The sequence below is a fragment of the Xenopus laevis genome, chromosome 1S (assembly GCF_017654675.1).
Source record: "Xenopus laevis strain J_2021 chromosome 1S, Xenopus_laevis_v10.1, whole genome shotgun sequence".
In the NCBI taxonomy this organism is placed as follows: domain Eukaryota; kingdom Metazoa; phylum Chordata; class Amphibia; order Anura; family Pipidae; genus Xenopus; species Xenopus laevis.
The window spans coordinates 176,853,283-176,875,390 of record NC_054372.1 but is presented as its reverse complement, the minus strand read 5'-3'; the positions used below and the strand labels follow the sequence as shown (position 1 = coordinate 176,875,390).

At 40.3% G+C, this 22,108-nt stretch overlaps 1 protein-coding gene across 1 annotated transcript in view; it reads left to right on the top strand.

Moving 5' to 3' along the window:
• Positions 1-22,108, top strand: part of rgs7bp.S (regulator of G-protein signaling 7 binding protein S homeolog) — a gene marked incomplete at its 3' end in the record, with an annotated part of 66,343 nt that overhangs the window by 8,184 nt on the left and 36,051 nt on the right. The window contains 1 exon segment of the mRNA NM_001092181.1: positions 16,720-16,850. Within this exon segment, the coding sequence (NP_001085650.1) occupies positions 16,720-16,850 (131 nt within the window).

The following is a 22,108-nucleotide window of genomic DNA, read 5'->3' as shown; positions in this document are numbered from 1 at the left end:
AAGTTGTAGTGGCCTTGTTTCCAGAATTTTAATTTTAGAGCTTCTAATTATGATTGTGATTGAATACATCCATCTTGATGCTGGTCCCTACTTCCTTCTGGTCTTCTGAGCATTTTCATAATGAAACGTTTTTTCTCATCATGGGGCAGATTGAATTTGACAGACAAAACATACTGTACCCCCTATTCCAAAATTCCAAATTTCCTCCATATATGTCTGTTGAATTTCTATGACTGTAAGACTTGAACTCTTTCTTATAACATTAAATATATGGGACCAAGAAATTGGAACTGGATCAAAATACATATGGTGGTTGCCAAGTTCCAAGTACCACATTTTCTATTAGACAGATATCTGATACAGGTATGGGACCTGTTATCTGGAATGCTCGGGACCTGGGGCTTTCCGGATAACGGATCTTTCCGTAATTTGAATCTTCATACCTTGTCTACTGGAAAATCATATAAAAATTAAATAAACCCAATAGGCTGGTGTTGTTTCCAGTAAGGATTAATTATATCTTAGTTGGGATCAAGTAAAAGCTACTGTTTTATTATTACAGAGAAAAAGGAAATCATTTTTTAAAAATTTGGAAAAATGGGGTCTATGGGAGACAATCTTTTTGTAATTCGGAGCATTCTGGATAATGAATTTCTGGATAATGGATCCCAATACCTGTATATAATTAAGAGCTGTTGTCATGTTCTCTGAGACTGAAAGCTTGGCAAAGGCTTAAATAATTTGTCACTTAGGTAAGAAATGGCTTTCCCCTTAACCCACCAGACTGATAAACCTACAGGACATGTGTCTGCCTTTATAATGCTCACATTTTAATTTTGACATCTGTCCATTGTAATTCCATTTGTGGCCTGGGGAGCAGAGTAGCCAATTGCTCTATTTAATCCCCATTAGCAAACCACCCGATGTAGCATTGCTTTATGTTGTGATGTCTGCAGATTTGTCCAGTTTTAAAATTTCTGCCTGTAATTCTATGAATGTTACATAAATATTCCACTCCAATTTACTTCAACTTCTGCTGCCCTATTTATAAAGAACTTTGCCATCCACTTTGACTAAAATACAAATAACTGCCAGGCCACACCGTGTGAACCCAAATTATTTCCCTATGGGAGGATGAAGAACTTCTATTTAGCAAAGTCAGAGAGGACATTGTCAATATTGTACTGCCCAACGATAGTCTGGTGAAAGCTCCTTCTCCTTTATTCAGTGCTTGAACTGGAGTGAAAAAAGTTGAGAAATGCTTTGTGTGCTAAAGATAATTATAAGCCACACCCACTAGAAAATAAGCACCATGTTACTTTACTTCCTTCCAAGACATGTTTTTGACTTTGCCTCATAAGTAAAAAAAATGTGCCATTAGGGTTGCCATCTGTTTGGTTTTGACCCAGACAGCCCAGTATTTTGAAGGGCTGCCGGGTCAAAACTTCCTGCCCGTTTTTCTAAATTAAGTGTCCCAATGTCACAGCCCGCCCCCTCCACGTCACAGCCCCTCCCCCTGCGCCGGTCTCCACTGGGCAAAAAGGTGGCAACCCTAGCCAGTATAGAAAGAAAAAAGTAAGTTAAATCAGTATTTTTTGCCTAAAATTGATTTATTATTTGATTGCAGTTCAACTGTCTTTGATCTCTTCCAAATAAACCCGCACACAGTAGTGATCAGCAAATTTATTCGCCAGCCATGGATTCGCAGCAAATTCACTTCAATGCATTTGGACAAAAGTCCGCCATAAGAAAAAACGCTTATTGACTTTAATGAATTTAATTTAATAATGAGGACAAAAAAATAATTTCAAATTAATGCATTTGGAGCGAGAAATATTGTTGCGTGTGTCAAAATTGTCGCGCGTAAAAACTGTCATTGACAGACGAATTTTCTCCCAGTTTCACAAATTTTTTGGCGAAAAGGGACAGATTCCCTCATCGCGATCACACGGTCAACTGTCTTTAATAATAAATAATACATATCATACTGGAGTCATACTGTATGTTTTACAGTACAAAGCGACGTTTACATCTATTTAATTGGGCGTGAGTCTGGAGTGCCTTTTGATGCAATTCAATGTGGGAACCTTGTAGCTACCACCAGGTCTAGAGTCCTCGTAACTCCAGGGCTGACCGATTCATTATAAGAGGCACGATGAAAACCATGTGAAAGTGATGGAACCTGTTTTAAGGGTTTACATTTCTTGAATGAATAAGCCATTTGTTCTCACAAGAACCCTTAAGTCACTGTGAGATATTTAGCTCCTGGAGCTGGCGGGGATCAGGTGCTCCCTCTCCGAATATGGCTCTCACTTCCTAAACTGGTGCCAAACACACCGCCCCTTTACAGCCCTTAGGGCCACTTCATACATAAGCAGTGATGTCAAATGAGGCCCCGGGGATGCTGAGAGTGGAATAACATTGAAATAATGGAACATAAACATTGTATTGTCCTCAGCATTCCCTGTACAACTGATATGAGATATTTTTGGTGTGAGTCAGAGCTTTGCCTTTTCACATGGTAGTTATTGTTAATTTACAATGTATCCTCATCTGTATGGGAGACAAATACCTTTAACACCTACATTCAAAAGGGAATATAATAAATACATACAAAAGTAATAGTAGTTAGTCTAGCACTAGTCCATATTGGTGGCAAAACAATACTTTTGAGTTTATTTCATGTTTACATTTTTTTAAAGCACCCTTACGTTATGGAGATCCAAATTAAAGAAAACCCTAGGCCCTAGATCCCAGGCTTGGAATAATATATCCCATGCCTGTACTTTAAATTTAAAAAGGACAAGGAGACCGTGTTGGCAGTATATACAGTACTTGCCGGCTGTTCCAACATATTTACTTGTTCTTTCTAGCCAAATACAATTCTTAGGAAACTTACTAAATTTTCGCCTCGGAAGGCTCCACTGTATATACGAATTTATTAGAGATGTTGCTGCAAATGCTTGAAGTGGCCACTTATTAAAAATGTTCAAGGAAGCAAAATAAAGACAAAAGAGATCCTCTAATGCCCTAGACATGATCCCACCCTAAAACAAATGTGGCATGCCCCTCAAATGGTTAAAAAAATATTTAACAGTTACAACTTTTAAACATAATCCCACTTTAAAATTTGAAAAAACGCCAGCGTTTTGACTTTTTTTTAAATGACTTTTCGGCATACATATAATGATGTCACTGATTTAAGATTGAGGAGGATGTAGCTTCTTCTTATCAGTTTGACAGGTATACGAAGCAGACCGATCGCCTGAGCAAAGATTCGCCTGGCAAAAGGGTGCGAAACTTTGTTAGCCCTGAGCTTTTTCGCTAGCAAATTGTGCTCTACACCTGCAAAGTGTGGTTTTGGCGAATTTTTTCTGGTTGCGTTTTTTAAGGGGGAAAACTTGAATTTTTAGAGTAAAAAGGAACGCTTGAATTTTTCAAAATGTATCATGCTCCAAAGCTGCAAAAATCCAAATTTAAAAATACTCCAGCTAAAACCTGTCAAAGTCATTTAAAAGTCAATGGCAGATGGTTCCTTTAACAATGTAGCTTCATCTTATCAATTTACCAGCTAGGACCTGGCAAAATAGACTTTGGCGAAAGGGTAACATATAGAAAATTTCACACCAGGGCCGTAACTACAAAGGAAACAGACCCAGCAGGTGCAGGGGGGCCCAGGAGGTATAGGGGCCACATGAGGTCCTAATTCATATACAATTTCAATAATTATTAGTAAAACAGGTCAACCTCTAGACATTTAGGAGGCCTGAAACATAATTTGCTGTGGGGCGCAGTAATATCTAGTTACGCCACTAGTTACGCCACTAGTTCACACATTGCAGATTAACGTTCATTCGCCTGGTGCAACTGGCGATGTTCCTGCGTATTGTCATTTTGGCAAATTTTTGCTAAAAAAACTCGATTTGCTCTTAAGTAAATTTGCTCCTTAGTGAGAAGCCTGAACGTTCCAGAGTGTGGAAGCTGCCCTGTATGGCGAGAACTCCAGAGAACGGAAGTTTTGACTGAAGGTGTGATGTTGAAATGCTTAATGGACTTTATTCCTGTGAGTTTATGTTGGAAAAACTTGGTGAATTAAACCTGTGTTTGTCTGAAGACGTGGTGTCCCTGTCCTTTTGCTCCTGATCCTCTGCCGACCTGCCTACCATTGTTAAATTCCCCCAAAACTACGTGTGCAGGCAGCCAGCTTGTCAAACTTGTTACCTACATTCACCTGATAGATCATTCCATGCCACTGGGAGCCTGTAGCATTTTTATATTTGCTGTTATTTTACCAGATACATCATTTGATGTCAATGGTATTAATATTGGTGGCAACATACCAATCATATGTCTTTGGTTGCATGCGCACCTTTAACTTGCATTGTTCTATCCAGAGTCAGGCTGGGGGTCCGATGCTACATAGAACCCCCACAGCACCTCGCCAATGCCGCAACCCCTCGCCAAAGCTGCAACCCCACTACGGCACTTGGTCCCCTGTTGAAGCTACAACCCCCTCCGCCACGTTGTTTCCTGACAAAAAATGAAAACGCCCCTATCCTGCCCACCTAACTTATTTTTACCTTGGTGTGGCCATGATTTGGCCAGGGGAAGGTAATATTGAACTCTTTTCATGATTTACAGAAGATTCATTCCATTATTATAATGATAAGACTCGGCCAAAATACCGAACCAAATCCTAATTTGCATATGCAAATTAGGGGTTGGAAGGGGACAAAAATTTTTACTTTTTGTCAGTCATGAGAGTTCCCTCCCGCCCCTAATTTGCATATGCAAATTAGGATTCACATTCGGTTCAGCCGGGCAGAAGGATTCGGGCGAATCCGAATCCTGCTGAAAAAGGCCGAATCCCGAACCGTATTCTGGATTCAGTGCATCCCTAATTACTATATGGCAGCACAGAAACCAGTGTAATTAGCATCAGAATTTAATAATCAGCCCTGTAACATCAGCTTATATTACAGACCAACCTCATTTTCTGCTGGATAATTAGTGACGAGCCCTAAGCTTAGCTTCTCAACAGCTGCTCAGAGCCCACTGAGCATGTGAGTGTCACAGACACTTTCCAAGATGGTGACCCCCTGTGACAAGTTTGAATTCATGGATCATTATTGCTATTGACAAGCGGAAGCTTTAGGCTGGTGCAATAAGTTCAGTATATAAAATATGGTATTTTTAACCATATTTGTTTTTAAAGCTTAGTTCTCCTTTAAACTTATAGTCTTAATGCACTGAGCTTTTAACTCGCATAGAGGCCTATTCTGTGGTTTTGATATATAATACTTCTTTTACTTGCTTTGTTCCAAGCAAATATGCCAGATTATATTTCTCTTAAAAGCTTTTACTCTTCCAGGCTTTTCATCTGAATCCTTACAAATTGCATCGCATTAACAACGGCAAGGATAATGTTGCATTTAAGAGGTGCTGTGGCTTTCTTGTAACCAGCTTTGGTGTGTGTAATACTGCTCAAATACAGCTGAGAAATGCTAATCTGATATAGACCAGATACTTTCGGAGATGTAAGTGCTGACGTGGTCTGGGTGTGTCACCTCCATGAAACTGCTGTTACAAGGGAAGTCCTACTGGAGGGCGGTGGTTCTCCAAGGGATTCCTGTTCCCCTGCGTAAGATTCATTGAATCATTTTTGTGTAAAATATTTCTACAAGTATGGGATCTATTATCTGCTTGGAACCTGATCTTATCTGGAGCACCATGACCTACAGCAGAGATATCTGGTATAATGTCCAACATTTGGCCAGTGTCCAATATTTGCATCCATTATAATGCAACCGCACTTGTAAATTTGTAGTCTTTGCTGTAAAGTGGGCAGGGCTGGTGCATGGTCTGGCATAAGTGGGCGTGGCTAAGGCTGCACAGGAGCATGGTCTTCTATGTCCATCATCTGAGAATTCACATGGTGGGAGGTATGTTGATAGGATACCATTTTAAATATCTGTTTTTACACATTTTTGTAAAATGATGGACTGTGATGACCAGTATCTCATCAATGGAAATAAGTGGGGAAGGGGACAAAGATATAGCGGGACAAAGGTAAAATAAAAAAATGTATTTGTTTTAGCATACCTTCTAAAGTAAGGTACAGGGCAAGCAGTGGGTCAGGGCAATGGGAGGCCACGAGGGCTGAGGTCCACCAGCCCAGTCCAATCCTGACTGCACCCAGACAAACTCAATTGCATATGCAGAGGTTCAACAATCAGATGCAGATTGCAGCAGACATAGTAGGCCGTGTGGCATTAAAACAACATAAGTGCGTGATACTTTTGGTGCAAATCTGCTGCGTCTATTGGTGCAACCCACTGCAGGATCCATGCAATTACTGCCACAGTCACAGCAGTTGTAGCTCTTGGGTTCCCCAGAAACAACAAGTGCACAATTTAGTAGAAAAGACAGAGCAAACACAGTGGTGCTTAGTACGACTATACAGAAGTGCATGGAGCATCTTTGGACACAAAAACCTTTAATAAATTCAGTAAGGCCACGTTGGCTTCTATTTCAATGCAACCACATTTTCAGCAGCATTGTAAATTTGTATTCTTTTCAAATGTTACACCAGTGGTATGTTAACAGTTACTAATGACATTAGCATTATTTCCAGGCAACAACCACCTTACAAGACCTTGTAGGAATCCTTTTTAGACACTAAAAGAATTTTGAGCTTAAAGTACCCAAAACAGCCCAGCGTGTCATTGCCCTACATGAGCGAGAAACAAATAACACACAAGTAGAGCAGGGAAATTAAATGGAAGGAGCCCGTCGAGCAGTTTACTCAGTAAGTATTAAGACTGTTTCCCAAAGCTCCATTTACAAGATATATAGAGACAAGGTAATAGCATATTGAATAGGAGGCTAAACACTCCAAGTAGAAAGCTTGTCATTGATCACTGGTTACAGACAATTCACTGGCTGCTCTGAAAACGAATCCGGGTTTTAAGTGGCATCTAATCACTGAAGCACACTAGATAAAATAGAAATAGAATCCTCCTCCATAAGCAGGAGAATTACCCCAGGGTATCACACGGGCAGTGTCGCTGTGTCTTTCCAACAAACATCACTGTTTCCTTCCTAAGCAAATGCAGAATTAGCAGAGAGCAGTATTCATAGGAAGCTCCAGGGAAGTGATCGGCTTTGCATATTGATTTTTCATAGCTGTCATAAGCCACAAATGTGTGTGAGATCCCGGCAGTGGAGAGATGAAAATACGTGCAGTTTGAGTCATTAACCCGTCTCTTCGTTTGCTTGTGCCAAGACGATTCTGACATTCTTTGACAGCTTCTTTAACAATAAAATATACAGTAAGTGCAATGTGTATCTTATTCCAGGCACAGACGCTTTGCTCTGTGTCACTTCAGGTTGCTGTGAATGCTGCAGTGCTACTTACCTCTACTAAAGGCAATCTGCATTCAGTAGAATATCGATGTTTAGGGCAGGACTGTATTTACCATATAGACACACAAGGGCCTGTGCTCCGGGGCCGCAGCTTTAACCTACATGGTAAATATTTTTTTTTTTTGCCAAAAAAATAAATAAAAAGCAACTCCCTACCACCACACATCCTTCCTCACTAAATCTGGCAGCAGAGGAGGAGGTGGGTAGAGGGTACCTGCTGGCGCACAAGCAACCTCATTACACCACATACACACTGCGGAAGCGCCGGTGGAGCATTCTGAGGCCAGGTGCCTAAAACAGCACTGAAGCAAAACACCGCACTGGTTGACCCCCCAAAAAACATGTAAAGCAGGCATATATATGCAAGAGAAATTCAGGGTCACTCAGTGTAGGGAGCAAAGTGTAACAACCATGCAAAAGGCTGTGATATGTATTCTTAGCACCCTGACTCATGAGTGAGCGTCTAGAATTGAGCTGCTTTTTCTCCATGAATACAGTGCTACCTGCATTTCACCACAGTGTATTCATGAGGGGCAGGTAGGGGGAAGCAAATAGGCATTACCCATCCCACTCCCTACCTGTCCCCTAACTTGTTTGTCATTTAGATTTTTAAGCTAGGTATCACAACAAGGCACAGACTCCATAGGAGCCCTGTACTTACTACTGTCCTAAGGACAAGGCTGCCTTGTGCCCGTTACTATTGATCTTTGTACCTTGCACAAGCGCAGCAGGACCCTGGTTGCAAGTGCTTCTTGAATGAGCATTAACGGCCATGGTTGACGTTCCCCAACAAACAAGGGAAAGTTGTGCTCACCACTAATTATTAAAACCATTTGGCGGGGGTGCAATGAGGCTGTGACCACAAAATACATATAGTCAAATACAAGAGTCCTCTGCACTCAACCCATTATCAATATATTTAAGACAGAGACATTTTGTGCATACTACTACTGAAAAATGCCTTACCCTTTAAACAAAACAGGGATTATTTGTCCATATATTGCAATATATTTAAGCTGGCCAACTACGTCAAAGTCATCCCATATCTGGCCAGTCCTACACTCAACTTTCATCTGATTCATTAAGAATTCTATTGCTTCATTATACATTTTACAAAGGGACTAAGTTTTACCTGCAACTTACTTGCTGCTTTCAAAGTAAAACTCCCAAACTTGGCTGCCCTTTTATTAGACACCATGGGTTGAGTGCAGAGGACTCTTGTATGTGTCTATATATATATATATATATATATATATATATATATATATATATATATATATATATATATATATAAACCAAAATGCAATAAGGTCCACACTCTCAGGACTTCTTAAAAGGAAAAAATGATTTATTGTAGAAGTTACAGACTGATGTTTCGGCCTGGTCCCAGGCTTTGAGAAAGGCCTGGGACCAGGCCGAAACGTCAGTCTGTAACTTCTACAATAAATCATTTTTTCCTTTTAAGAAGTCCTGAGAGTGCGGACCTTATTGCATTTTGGTTTGGATAAATACGTGGGACACTGCACCCAGGCATGTAAACCTTTTTATCGAGAGTGCTGGCAACATGGAGGTTGTGTGTGTATATATATATATATATATATATATATATATATATATATATATATATATATATATATATATATATATATATATATATATATATATATATATATATATATATATATATATATATATATATATATATATATATATATATATATATATATATATATATATATACATACACACACACACATAAATAAATAAATTCACAGGGGACTACCCATTACAACAACAACCCCAAATTGCAATCCAGATATTTTGCACACTCTTAATGAATTTATGCAAAAAGAAATCACTAGAAGAGACAATAGGCATTATACCAAAATCTAACCTTAAGTCTCCTTTAGACTGAGACAAAGACAAAAGTTTCTCTCCACTTAACCCTTTATCAATATATAAGGGACACAGAGACATTTGGCATATTAAGCTACTAAAAATGCCCTCACCAAATCAGGAATTGTTTGTCCATATATTGCTATATATATTTTAGCTGGCCAACTATGTCAAAGTCATCCCTGGTCTACATTCGTCTGAAGAATTCTAATGCTTTATTATACATTTTACACAGTGTGGTGTTTATACAAATGGCCTGTAGGTGTCACTGTGCACATGAGTTGTGCTGTGCATGCACATTACTTTCTGTACAGCTTGGGGTGTTAGAGGGAAGCTACTGTTGATGTGTAATGGCTGCATGAATTTGCTAATAAAGCACTGTTATACTCTACTCATCCTCGGCTTCCCAAAACATAACACACAGGGTCTAAGTTTTACCTGCAACTTGCTTGCTTGCTTTCAAGGTTAAACCTCCAAAATCTTTTGCCCTTTTATTTCCCACCATTGGGTTCACCTGCCTGTAAAATTTGTAAATAGGTCAGCGATCAATGGCAACAGAGAAAAGACAAACCGAAAACCAAAATAGTGCAGTATGTTTGGATATTTGGACTGCACCCGGTGTTTAAAAATCTCTTTATAAGGTGTGCTTCCCCTTTAAATCTTCCACTGCTGCATGCAAACGAAAGATCCCTTTATATCCAAGTAGTTCTATCAACCATGTGGCTAAAATGCCTACTTACAAACCAAAATTAAGGTATATTGCCCGTAGTATTAGCAGATCCTTCCTCTCCTTTTACCTCAGATCAACGAATCCCAATATAGAAATATATAAATTAAAAACAAGTTTGCACTCACATTTGTTTTGAAGTAAAATCACATATCAACATCTGTGTTGCACAGGCTATTGCAGCTTCTATGGAGGGGCCCTGCCGGCGTGTGTAGCTCCCCCGTGGCTCTCCCTGTGAGTCTGATGTGATGTCACTTCCTGCCTTACGCGTTTCGCCAATCAGCTGGCTTCCTCAGCCAGAGATTTTTAAACACCGGGTGCCGTCCAAATTAGGGATGCACCGAATCCAGGATTTGGTTCGGGATTCGGCCTTTTTCAGCAGGATTCGGATCAGGCCGAATCCTTCTGCCTGGCCAAACCGAATCTGAATCCTAATTTGCATATGCAAATTAAAGGCGGGGAGGGAAATCGTGTGAATTTTTGCACAATACAAGGAAGTAAAAAATATTTTCCAGTTCCCATCCCTAATTGCATATGCCAATTAGGATTTGGTTCGGTATTCGGCCGAATCTTTCGCAAAGGATTTGGTGGTTCGGCCGATCCAAAATAGTGGATTCGGTGCATCCCTTGTCCAAATATCCAAATATGCTGCACTATTTTGGTTTTCTGTTTTTCTTTTTTCTGTTGCCATAGGCTCTGATCTATTTACAAATTTTGGAGATTTTTTTGGATACAGCTGAGAGACTGTGTGAAGATCGGCAGGAGAAAGTTAAAATGTTTTTTTCCTTGTCACTTTTTGTTTTTTATCACCTGTCTGAAGCTGGGAACTCCACTGCCAGTGTTCCAGGTGGAGCAGCCCCACTGTTTGGAAATATCTAATCTAAATCAATGTTTTACAAGCTGAAACTTAAAGGGATACTGTCATGGGAAAAAAAAATTTTTTCAAAATGAATCAGTTAATAGTGCTGCTCCAGCAGAATTCTGCACTGAAATCCATTTCTCAAAAGAGCAAACAGATTTTTTTATATTCAATTTTGAAATCTGACATGGGGCTAGGCATTTTGTCAATTTCCCAGCTGCCCCATGTCATGTGACTTGTGCCTGCACTTTAGGAGAGAAATGCTTTCTGGCAGGCTGCTGTTTTTCCTTCTCTCAGTGGGACATGGGATTTTACTATTGAGTGCTGTTCTTAGATCTACCAGGCAGCTGTTATCTTGTGTTAGGGAGCTGTTATCTGGTTACCTTCCCATTGTTATTTTGTTTGGCTGCTGGGGGGGGGAAAGGGAGGGGGTGATATCACTCCAACTTGCAGTACAGCAGTAAAGAGTGATTGAAGTTTATCAGAGCACAAGTCACATGACTTGGGGCAGCTGGGAAATTGACAATATGTCTAGCCCCATGTCAGATTTCAAAACTGAAAAAAAAAAAAATCTGTTTGCTCTTTTGAGAAATGGATTTCAGTGCAGAATTCTGCTGGTGCAGCACTATTAACTGATTCATTTTGAAAAAAATGTTTTCCCATGACAGTATCCCTTTTAAAAACAAACAAAAAAAAACCCCCATAAATTAATAGAAACCCCTGAGCCTCATTAGCTTGAATCCAACCATGCCTGCAGTTTAACAGCTATATTCATAGGGGGATGGTAGTGAGCAACTCAGGGGCATCACACAGGTTACGAGTATAGTAGCCTTTTTCTAAGAAACGAGGTCCTGGAACATTCCTTCAGCTAACTAAGCTACTAAACACCAGGCCGATGCTCCAGTTCCATATCCCTTTGTACATTTATTAGCTGACTTTGATTTCTCTGCAGTCGGAGGATATTGCCTGCAGATACGGGTGCTACAGTTCACAGCGTTAATACTTTCATCTTACTTTTGCTTCATAAAATGTTTCCAGAATGTTCATGAGTCCTTTGATCTCGCTGGTGAGGGTGTTCCACGGCGTGACTCTTGAGACCGGTTTAAGCCTTCGTTAACAATAAAACATTAAGATTTATGCAAAGCTTTAAAAAAAAAAAATAATAATATTGCTGACTAGGTCTAAATTTCACATTTTTATGCAAAAATGTTACCACAGATAAGGCTGTTCCAGTTTCCCAAACCCTTTGATGTCTCAAGTTATGTAGAACAGACATCTAACATTTTTGCTAATAGTTTAACTAAGACTTGGGAGTTATTTGATTTTGGTTTATATTTTAAGGATAAATAGAACTCAACACAAAGGAGTTCTCTATCCCTGAAATTCAAGCTTAGTCAGTAGTGCACACTGCTCCATGAGGAATAGTGGGAGCCAAGACCTCAAGTACTGTAGCTGCAACAAACCTGCCTTAGTGGTCTTCATTGTTAATAATAAGAAGCCAAAGCATTTTAGAAAGTACCTCTGAAAGGGTCAAGTTGGCCACTTCTATATTTTGGTGTAGGTGCAATTAAATGGGCCAGGAGATGGGTAAAGATGAACAAACCGCTAATTCTTAGAATTCCATTACCTGGTTTTAAAGGAATTGTTCAGTGTAAAAATAAAAACTGGGTAAATAGATAGGCTGTGCAAAATAAAAAATGTTTCTAATATAGTTAGTTAGCCAAAAATGTAATGTATAAAGGCTGGAGTGATTTCATGTATAACAAGTCAGTCAGAGCACTACTTCCTGCTTTTCAGCTCTCTTGGTTTACACTGACTGGTTACCCTGGCTACCAGGCAGTAACCAATCAGAGACTTGAGGGGGGGCCACATGGGTCATATCTGTTGTTTTTGAATCTGAGCTGAATGCTGAAGATCAATTACAAACTCACTGAACAGAAATGTACTATGTGGCCCCCCTTCAAGTCGCTGACTAACTCAGAGTTATAGAGCTGAAAAACAGGAAGTTGGATTCTGGCTGTTTTATTAGACATCCAGTCACTCCAGCCTTTATATATTACATTTTTGGCTAACTAACTATATTAGAAACATTTTTTATTTTGCACAGCCTATCTATTTACCCAGTTTTTATTTTCACACTGAACTATTCCTTTAAACCTCTTCCCATGACTATATGCCATTCCCCTGGTTTTTGGAACTGCGACTAAGTTATGCGTTTATGCTGTGAGCCTTTGGTGCATGTATGCAGGTCTGCTTCCTCGATCACCTCAAGATTTTAAGAGAAGGTAGATTTAAAGGAGAACTAAACCCTAAAAATGCCATATTTTATATACTGACTTATTGCACCAGCCTAAGGTTTCAGCTTGTCAATAGCAGCAATGATCCAGGACTTCAAACTTGTCACAGGGGGTCACCATCTTGGAAAGTGTCTGTGACATTCACACTCACCCACGCAAACAATTTTCACTGGTGCACTATGCATGCTGTTTCCCTCTGGAAAGCCACAGTTCTAAGTTGACGTCTCTGTTCATTTGTTTCTTTCCTTAACCTAACATTTTCTGTGCCCCTAACAAATTATGCTGTTAAACAAATTGCTGCCCTATACTGGAATCAGCACCTGAGATAACACAATGGAGCATTCTTATCATACACCATTATTTTTTTCCCGGGTGAAACCGTTCCAGAACAGAAAGAAACTGTTTCCAAATTGTGAATTCCCCATTAACTGGGGACTTGTTAAATCCACTTTCTAGGCTCCATGCACGCTGTAGTTGAGATCAGATCATCTGTGTTTTAAATCCCAGTGGGTTTAGCCTGTAGGATTTTCCATGAAAAGGGAAATTTTAAGAGCAAAAGTGAATTTTCTTCTACTGTGCATACAAATGTGGAGAGGATCTCGTCACCCAAATTACCTTTCATGTAAAGTAAATCTGATAAAATTGGAACTGCTGCTGGTTTCTGGTTTTGTAAACTTGGCCCTAACTAAATAAAAATTTGCCAAATAAAAGAAAACATAATTCTAAGCAACTTTGCATTTTAAGTTATATGTATATGTATTGCTATTGGAAGCAGCGTCAGTCCCTTTCTATTCTCTGCCCTGATGTCTAAGTCTGTTGATATAATGTAAGACAAGGCAGCTGATTAACAGATCCCTCTTTGCTGCGAAACCAAAACTTTTGTAAGATTGTTTAACAAATAACAATTGTTTTTACATATAACTTTAAAAGCACTGAACATTTTTAATAAATTAATATTAGAAAGCTGCATAGAATTATGTTTTCTTTTATTAGGCAAATTTTGTTTTAGGGTTGACTTGCCCTTTAACTAAAGTCGATAGGATTGTTTTGCTTCCAATATCAATTCAGTTTGGTGATTTTTTTTTTATCATAGTCATACTTTCCCTTTAATTTTTATACCTTTGCCAGAAATGATTGGATTACAGTAAAAAGCCTGAGTTAGCAGGCTACGTCAAATCCCTGTTTTTCTGCTGGAACTGTGGTTCTAGTTCTTGCTAAAGAATCCCAAGCTGCTTTTAAAACCTATAACCTATAATAAACTGACCTTACTTTGGTCAGTTTAAGCTACTATCAGTGTGTGGTTATACCACAAATGAGGCCCTCTCTCTCAGGGGTAAGCCCTCGCAGCGGGGTGGAGGCAGGGTGTAGTGTAACTGTAACCAGGTGCAATAGCACAATGATGGGCGCCAGTAGTTCTTTAACTCTTAAACAATAAACTGTCTTTATTCAACATATCAGATATCCAGAGTTCCCAAAACCTTTATACTCTGACACAGTGCCATCTGGTGTACACTGTGAGAACTACAGGGGTTACATAAGCACAAGGTCCCCATAAGGACCCACTTAGGTGTCCATATTACTAGGGATGTGCCTGTCTGTAAAGTGTGTAAAGGGTGTCTAAGATTTCACATCCCTACACACTATTGCTCCTGCCAAGTCTGTTCTGATCACATAAGTGCACCTATTGACGCAGGGAAACCTAGAGTTACCAGCAGCACCCTTCTTATGTGATGTCGGGGGACAGGTGACATGGGGAGGCGGGGCAGGATTGATGATGTGACAATCAGCAATTGGCTGATATCCATGTCATTCATTTTAATGTCCTGTCCAGATTTCCTAATTTGGCAATCGACACAGGAGCTTTTCACCCATGGAAGCATGTCCAAAAACCAGGCTGTCCGGGTGAAATCCGGACAGGTGGCAACTCTAACCAGAGCTGCCTGCATGCCCCTTCCCGGCCAAAGGTAAGGTGGGGGTCCACATACCTGTAGAGGAAGAGCAGACCCCACAGTTCGAGCCTCCCTGTTTCTGCTTCCTTTATAGTTACGTCACTGATAAGACTGATTAGTAATTAATACAGATAATTACTACATAGCAGTACAGAAACCAGTGCAATTAGCATCAGAATTTAATAATCAGCCCTGTAGCATCAGCTTATATTACAGACCAACCTCATTTTCTGCTTGAGGAATTGCAGCGCCCCCTAAGCTTAGCTTCTCAACAGCTGCTCAATGTGCACTGAGCATGTGCAGTGTCACCGGCACTTCTAACAAAGTTCAAGATGGAAACTCCTGTGACAAATTTGAAGGTCTGAATCATTACTACTATAGAGATGCTGAACATTTAGGCAGATTCAAGTCCACTATATAAAATATGGCATTTCTAGCCATATTCATTTTTAGGGTTCCTTTAACATCGAGCGTCCGGAAATTATATAATCTCTTCCAGCCGTCTTTTTCGCTCAGTTTTTCAATTTCACATTTTGTTTTTAATGTATTGGATATAATTGCAGCAAATGCAAATCCACGGGTGGCCTCGATTATTATGGCATTGTGGGGGAAAAACCCTGCATTATGATTAAAAAAACATTACAGATTTCGTCCAAAATTGCCCTTTGCCCACAGCACTTTCAAAGGAATTGGAACTCTGCACTCTCTACACTAACAATTAGATGAGATTATTTGGAACATAGCACCCATTTGCTGAACACCACCTACATTTAGACTTTCGTCTTTGCTCCATTTCTTTTCAAGGTTCATTTGTTACATAAAACATCTGAAAACCCTGCAAAACACAGATATTCTTTTGCATGGCGGGAGGCAGCTTCAGAAAGTTTAGAGCACCATCTAGTGGTTATTATTATTGTTGTTGTCTGTATAAAGGACCATCTATCCAATTAGAGTAGAAATGTGTGCGATGGGAGGTTATATTGGTATTTTATTCAAGACTGTACATTGTTCTCTGACAGTGAATCAAATACATATACAAATATATGTTACACTTGTGGCCTCGCTTATTTTATATGGTGGAAAGAATATATTGTGACAATGTCGGCATTCTACTGTATATTTTATCCATCATTTCCTTACATTTGTTCTAGCGCTGCTATAAAATAGGTCATTCATTCACTAGTGGAGATGAATAAGAAGACAGTAGGAGGTGTCACTAAAGGCAACATGTATAAAGGTGGCCATAGATGTTACAATTACAATCTTTCCTGGAAAAGATCTTGATTCGAAGGATTTAATAGTTCGATCGAAGATTTTTCCTTCGATCGTACGAACGAAGGAAATGCGGTAAATCCTTCGACTTCGATATTCGAAGTCGAAGGATTTTACTTCGACGGTCGAATATCAAGGGTTAATTAACCCTCGATATTCGACCCTAAGTAAATGTGCCCCTTATTGTATTTAATGTTAATGTAAAAGGATGTTAGGTGGAACCTAGGCCTGTTGAATGTGTATATGAATTTAATTGCATTTGCCATTCTAATTGTGCTGTTTTATCACTTTCAGACCAGAAGATGGAGAGATCCACCCGGAGATCTGTAGACTTTACATCCAGCTGCAGTGCTGCCTAGAGATGTACACAACGGAAATGCTGAAATCCATGTGCCTGTTAGGGTCTCTTCAGCATCAGCAGAAGGGTATGTTAGTGACCGGTGTTCTGCACTTCACAGTCCAGTCATATCATTTGTACCTTTATCCCTCTCCTCTACTGTTGATTCATTATACACTGGTGATATATAAAGAGACCAGAATGCAGCAGGGCCTATTTATAAACCTTTTAATTTGTGAACTTTAGAGGGGTTTTTTATTTCAAATAAACGTGAATTTTCTTTGCCAAAGTTGAATGTTTGCCTACTAATTAAAAAAAACAATTTGAATTAAAAAAAACTGTGGCTAAAAAGAACTTGAAGGCATCAAATTTGTATTCTACTCATAATTTTCAAAATGTCTAGAAGCTCCCAAAAAAATCAAATTGCGGAAAACTTTTGAACGTGAATGTTCATACATCACCCCCTTAGAGACCAGCACACTGCAAGTCTTATGATTAAAATGGTTTCCTTTATCTCTGTAATAATAAAACAGTAACTTGTACTTGATAGTGGTGTAACTATAGAGGAAGCAGACCCGCAGTTGCTGGGGGTAGAGTCCTGCAGTGGGTCGAGTCAGGGCCGGAACTAGGGGTAGACAGAGTAGGCACGTGCCTAGGGTGCAAAGCTGGAGGGGCGCCAGGCACGTACTTTATCTGCCTCTCCTATCCTAACTTTTTTTTTGGCAAGCATGGTGGTTGTTGCGCATGCGCACACAGCCTCTCGTGCACGCGCATGTGCGCATTTTTTCTGCGCATACACACTCGATTGCTGGGCACTCGGACTGTCCATGCTGCCTGGGGCGCCATCCTGGGCTGGCCCGGCACTGGGTCGAGTACCCACAGGTTACCCGCAAAAACCTGTGGTACCCTGTGGGTTGCCGGTAGAAGGTCCGGGTGTGGGTATAGATGTGGGTTGGTGGTTTTGTGGGTTTGCGGGTCGGGCTGCAGGTTTTCTCAATATCGATTTTTACTCCTTTTTTCTGATCATGTCTACTTCCGATGATGTCGCTTCCGGTTTACAATGACAGCACTTCCTGTTTTACTCCTTTTTTTCTGACCACACCTACTTCCGATGATGTCACTTCCAGTTTACAATGACAGCACTTCCTGATTCTTGATGGTCAGCAGGTCCGGGTTGCGGATAAGATACTTGCGGGTCGGGTCGGCTGGTTAAGATCCGGGTTGCGGACTGCAGGTTGCGGGTACGGGTTCCAAAAAATGGCCCCCGCGCAGGACCAACATTCAGCTCATAGGTCAAATGACAAACAAGAAATATCACTCTATGGGCCAGATTTATCAAGGGTCGAAGTGAAATCGAGGGAATTTTCGAAGTTAAAAAATTTGAAATTCAAAGTAATTTTTGGATACTTCGACCATCGAATAGGCTACTACGATTTCGACCTTCGATTCGAAGTAAAAACGTTCGACAATTCGGCGATTCGATAATCGAAGTACTGTCTCAAAAAAAACTTTGACTTCAATACTTCCCCAACTTAAACCTGCCGAAGTGCTATGTTTGCCTATGGGGACCTTCCAGAGCATATTTTTAAGTTTTTTGTATTCGAAGGTATATCGTTCGAATCTTACGATTTGAAGTACGATAGGAGTATTATCGTACGATGCAAAAAATCCTACGAATTCGACTTTGAATTTCGTAGTATTCGATTCGATGGTCGAATTTCTAAGTATTTTACACTTCGAAATTTGACCCTTGATAAATCTGCCCCTAAGTGTAAGGTGTCAAAGTCAATTTTCAATTCTCTGAAGAATGGACTAAACCTGGGCCTTGGATTTATGGCTAATTATGTGGACTAAGAAAGGTCAGAAATACCAACATGTCTGGATATGGACTAAGAGATCAAATGGAATTCCTTTGATTCTACACTCCAATAATTCAGCCCTAATTTATACTCAGCCTCTTTGACCCACATTATCTTGTACTTTATCTCTTGCAGATCCCCTCGTAAATGACTTTGACACCTTACACACAGATTGATGTTCCTTTTTGTTGGTCATTTGACCTATGAGCTGAATGTTGTGTGTGTGTGTTATATATATATACCAGAGAACACCACAGCTTCAGTGTAATCAGCTTGAAAAAGGAATTAAAATGGTCTGAAAGCTTGCTATGATTATATTAGTTAGCCAATAAAGGTATCACCTTTATACCACTTTGTTATTTTTTTTATTTCAAAAGGGTTGCCCTGTAAATTTTAACCGGCTAACACGGTACAGAAACTTTACCTGTAAAAAGGGGTTAATGCCCTTCAGGCCCGGACTGGGATTTAAAAGAGGCCCTGGCATTTCAAGTACACAGAGACCCAAACAACCTTCCACAGGCCCAATAAATAATCTTTCAGCAGCCCTTTGGCATTTGCCAGAACCCATAGAATGCCAGTCTGGGTCTGATGCTCTTATTGGCACAACAGGGTTGCAGAGATAATGGATGTTCTAAGTGGCATTGACATTTTGTACTAAATACATCCCTTTATATCTAGTCTACGCTCTAGTCTAGAGACTGATGGATATACTGTACTGTGTTCTTTTACCCCTTTGTGCTACAATATACTGTCACAATATATAGGGAGATGTATTCATTTAAGTGTGTGGATTTTAATGTATATGTGAAGTTTTATATCATTAGAGCCCAAATCTTTTGGTTAAACCTAATTAGGTAGTACCATAGTTACATCGTTAATTTGGGTTGGAAAAAAAAAAGTCCATCAAGTGCAACTCCTTCACTTAAACCCCAGTGCACATATATACACATACTTGTACAGACCTTTCTATACACTCACATATATAACTGTATATACCAATATCTATACCAACTAACTGTACATTTTAAGATCACAATAGCCTTGGATATGCTCATCCATTCTTATAGTCATTAACTGAATCAGCATCACAACATCACCCGGCAGTGCATTCCACAACCTCACTGTCCTGACTGTGAAGAACCACAGTGCATTTCCTCAAGTCTAAAGGGAAACCTATGTTTCTCTGGTCTTTTCTCAGGGAGAAAAGATCCCCTCCATCTGTCTATAATGTCCTCTAATCATGTCTCCTCACAAGCGTATTTTTCTCCAGAGAAAACAGCCCCAACCTTGACAGTCTTTCCTCCATTTCTTTAATCAGTTTAGTTGCACATCTCTACCTGGGTACCATGGACCAATTGCAAGCTGCATTGCCCCCAACTCCTGCAGTTAAATATAAGGATTTCCCCATGACCTGGTTGAGCTGTGTCATGGAGTGGCATCACTTCCATCCACCAGTGACATCACTTCCAGTTTTTGGGTCCCGGTCAGGGACAAAGATTGAGGCACTACCAGTAGGTTCTGGCAGCAGGAATAGGGGAATGTATAGAGAGCCAGCGAGTCTGGTTCTCACCTAGAGGGTCTGGGTTGGGCATGGGTCTGCTTAACTGGACCCGTGTAGGACTCTATACCAGAAACCTATACTAGGGACCTTTTATGCAAGACGTTACTTTATTTCCTTTAGTAGCCAGTGAGGCTGATGCTTGCCAATTAGGCTTGTTACCTTTGTCACATTTCCTATGACACATTTGATCCATGACTAGCTCTTTTTGTTTTAAGCCCACACCTAGGACTTCATTTACAGTACAAAAACCAGGCTCCCTGAGGTACCTTTTTGCACTATTATAGTGGAGCTCAAAGAATTAGAGTTCACACTGTATGCATTAGTGCCTGCATGCAACCCCGCCGCAATAATAACAGCTTGAATTCTCTTCGGTTGACTTGTACCAGCTATGCACACTGCTAAGGGTCAGGGCTCCCGCCGGCTAGAATGTAAATCGCCAGCAGGATGGCACTCTGATCAATTAGTTTTCCAAAGTCGCGGCGATTTCCATTCTAGCTGGTGGGAGGCAGTTCATGGAGATTAGACGCCACGAAGAAGGGGAGATTTGTCGTCGGGCAACTAATCTCCCCGAATCTGAGCGTGTGCCCTGACCCTAAGGAGTGATTTTGGCCCATTCTGCCACATTTTTTTGCACCCAATAGTATCTTAGGGGCAAATTCACTAAAGCGCGAAGCGCCGAACGCTAGCGTTAATTCGATAGCGTTTGGCATTTTCGCTACTGCGCAAATTCACTAACGAACGCTGGCGTAGTTTCGCTAGTGTTACTTCGCAACCTTACACCAGGTGAATCTTCGCTAGCGACGAAACTACGCAAATTCACTAACTTGCGCAGTGTACTGAACGCTACCTTTTACGCTAGACTTCCTTCGCCACCTCAGACCTGGCCAAGCGCAATAGAGTAGATAGGGATTGTTTCAAAAAAAGTCAAACATTTTTCTAAGTCCCAAAAAACGCTGGCGTGTTTTCTACATGATGGCTGATAGGCTGAAAAAGATCGAAATTTTTTTGGGGCTCCCCTTCCTCCCCCCTACATTTCCTGACTCATGGCAACTTACCTAGACAGGGGGCACATGTGTAGGGCAAAATAAAATTTTTATTTGCAGATTTGAAGGTTTTCTAGGCATTTGTAGTGCAGATACGTGTTCCTCCGTTGAAATTTGAATTTGGCGCCGTATGCAAATTAGCCTTCGCTAGCGCAACTTCGCTTTATATAGCGAAACAACGCTAGCGCAACTCCGCAACCTTACGCTACCCCTGTGCGCAACTTCGGATTTTAGTGAATTCGCGAAGCGCTGGCGAAACTACGCCTGGTGAAGTGCGGTGAAGTTGCGCCTGGCGCAACTTCGCATCTTAGTGAATTTGCCCCTTGAAATCTTCAGCTGGATTGAGAACAAGGCTTTTATAGCACATTCACCTTCCCTTTTGTTCATTGAAAAAACGATTTTGAGTTTCATTGCATGAAAATATCCCAGAGAACAAAATGTCATTATAGGATTTGTTATTTAATTGGACAGAATTGGTCAAGGGTCTGAATACTTTTTTCAAGGCAAAGAATTTGTCTCTTTTTGCCAAGAATGAGTTCATTTATCTGAGCTGCAGATGTCAACTGACCCGCTGGGGAATATAAAAAGTGCAGGACGGTAATTGAAAGCACATCAGGGCACTTTAATGTGTTCTTTTTCCTTCATTGGTGTCAAAATGTGTGCTGGGTCATGGTGCCATGGTTTTCTATAGTCCATGAGAAGCAGTAATATAAGAAATAGGCTTTTATCTTTTGTGCTGGGAAGAAACCAAAGGAAACTAAAAAGCAACTTAGAAGCACTTTGTAGTTGCAGAAAAGCACAGCGGAACTACTGTTGTCCATTTCTTCTACTTCCCATTATGAGTGACGCACATTAAAGTTCTACTAAATTGTAGGGTGTTAGA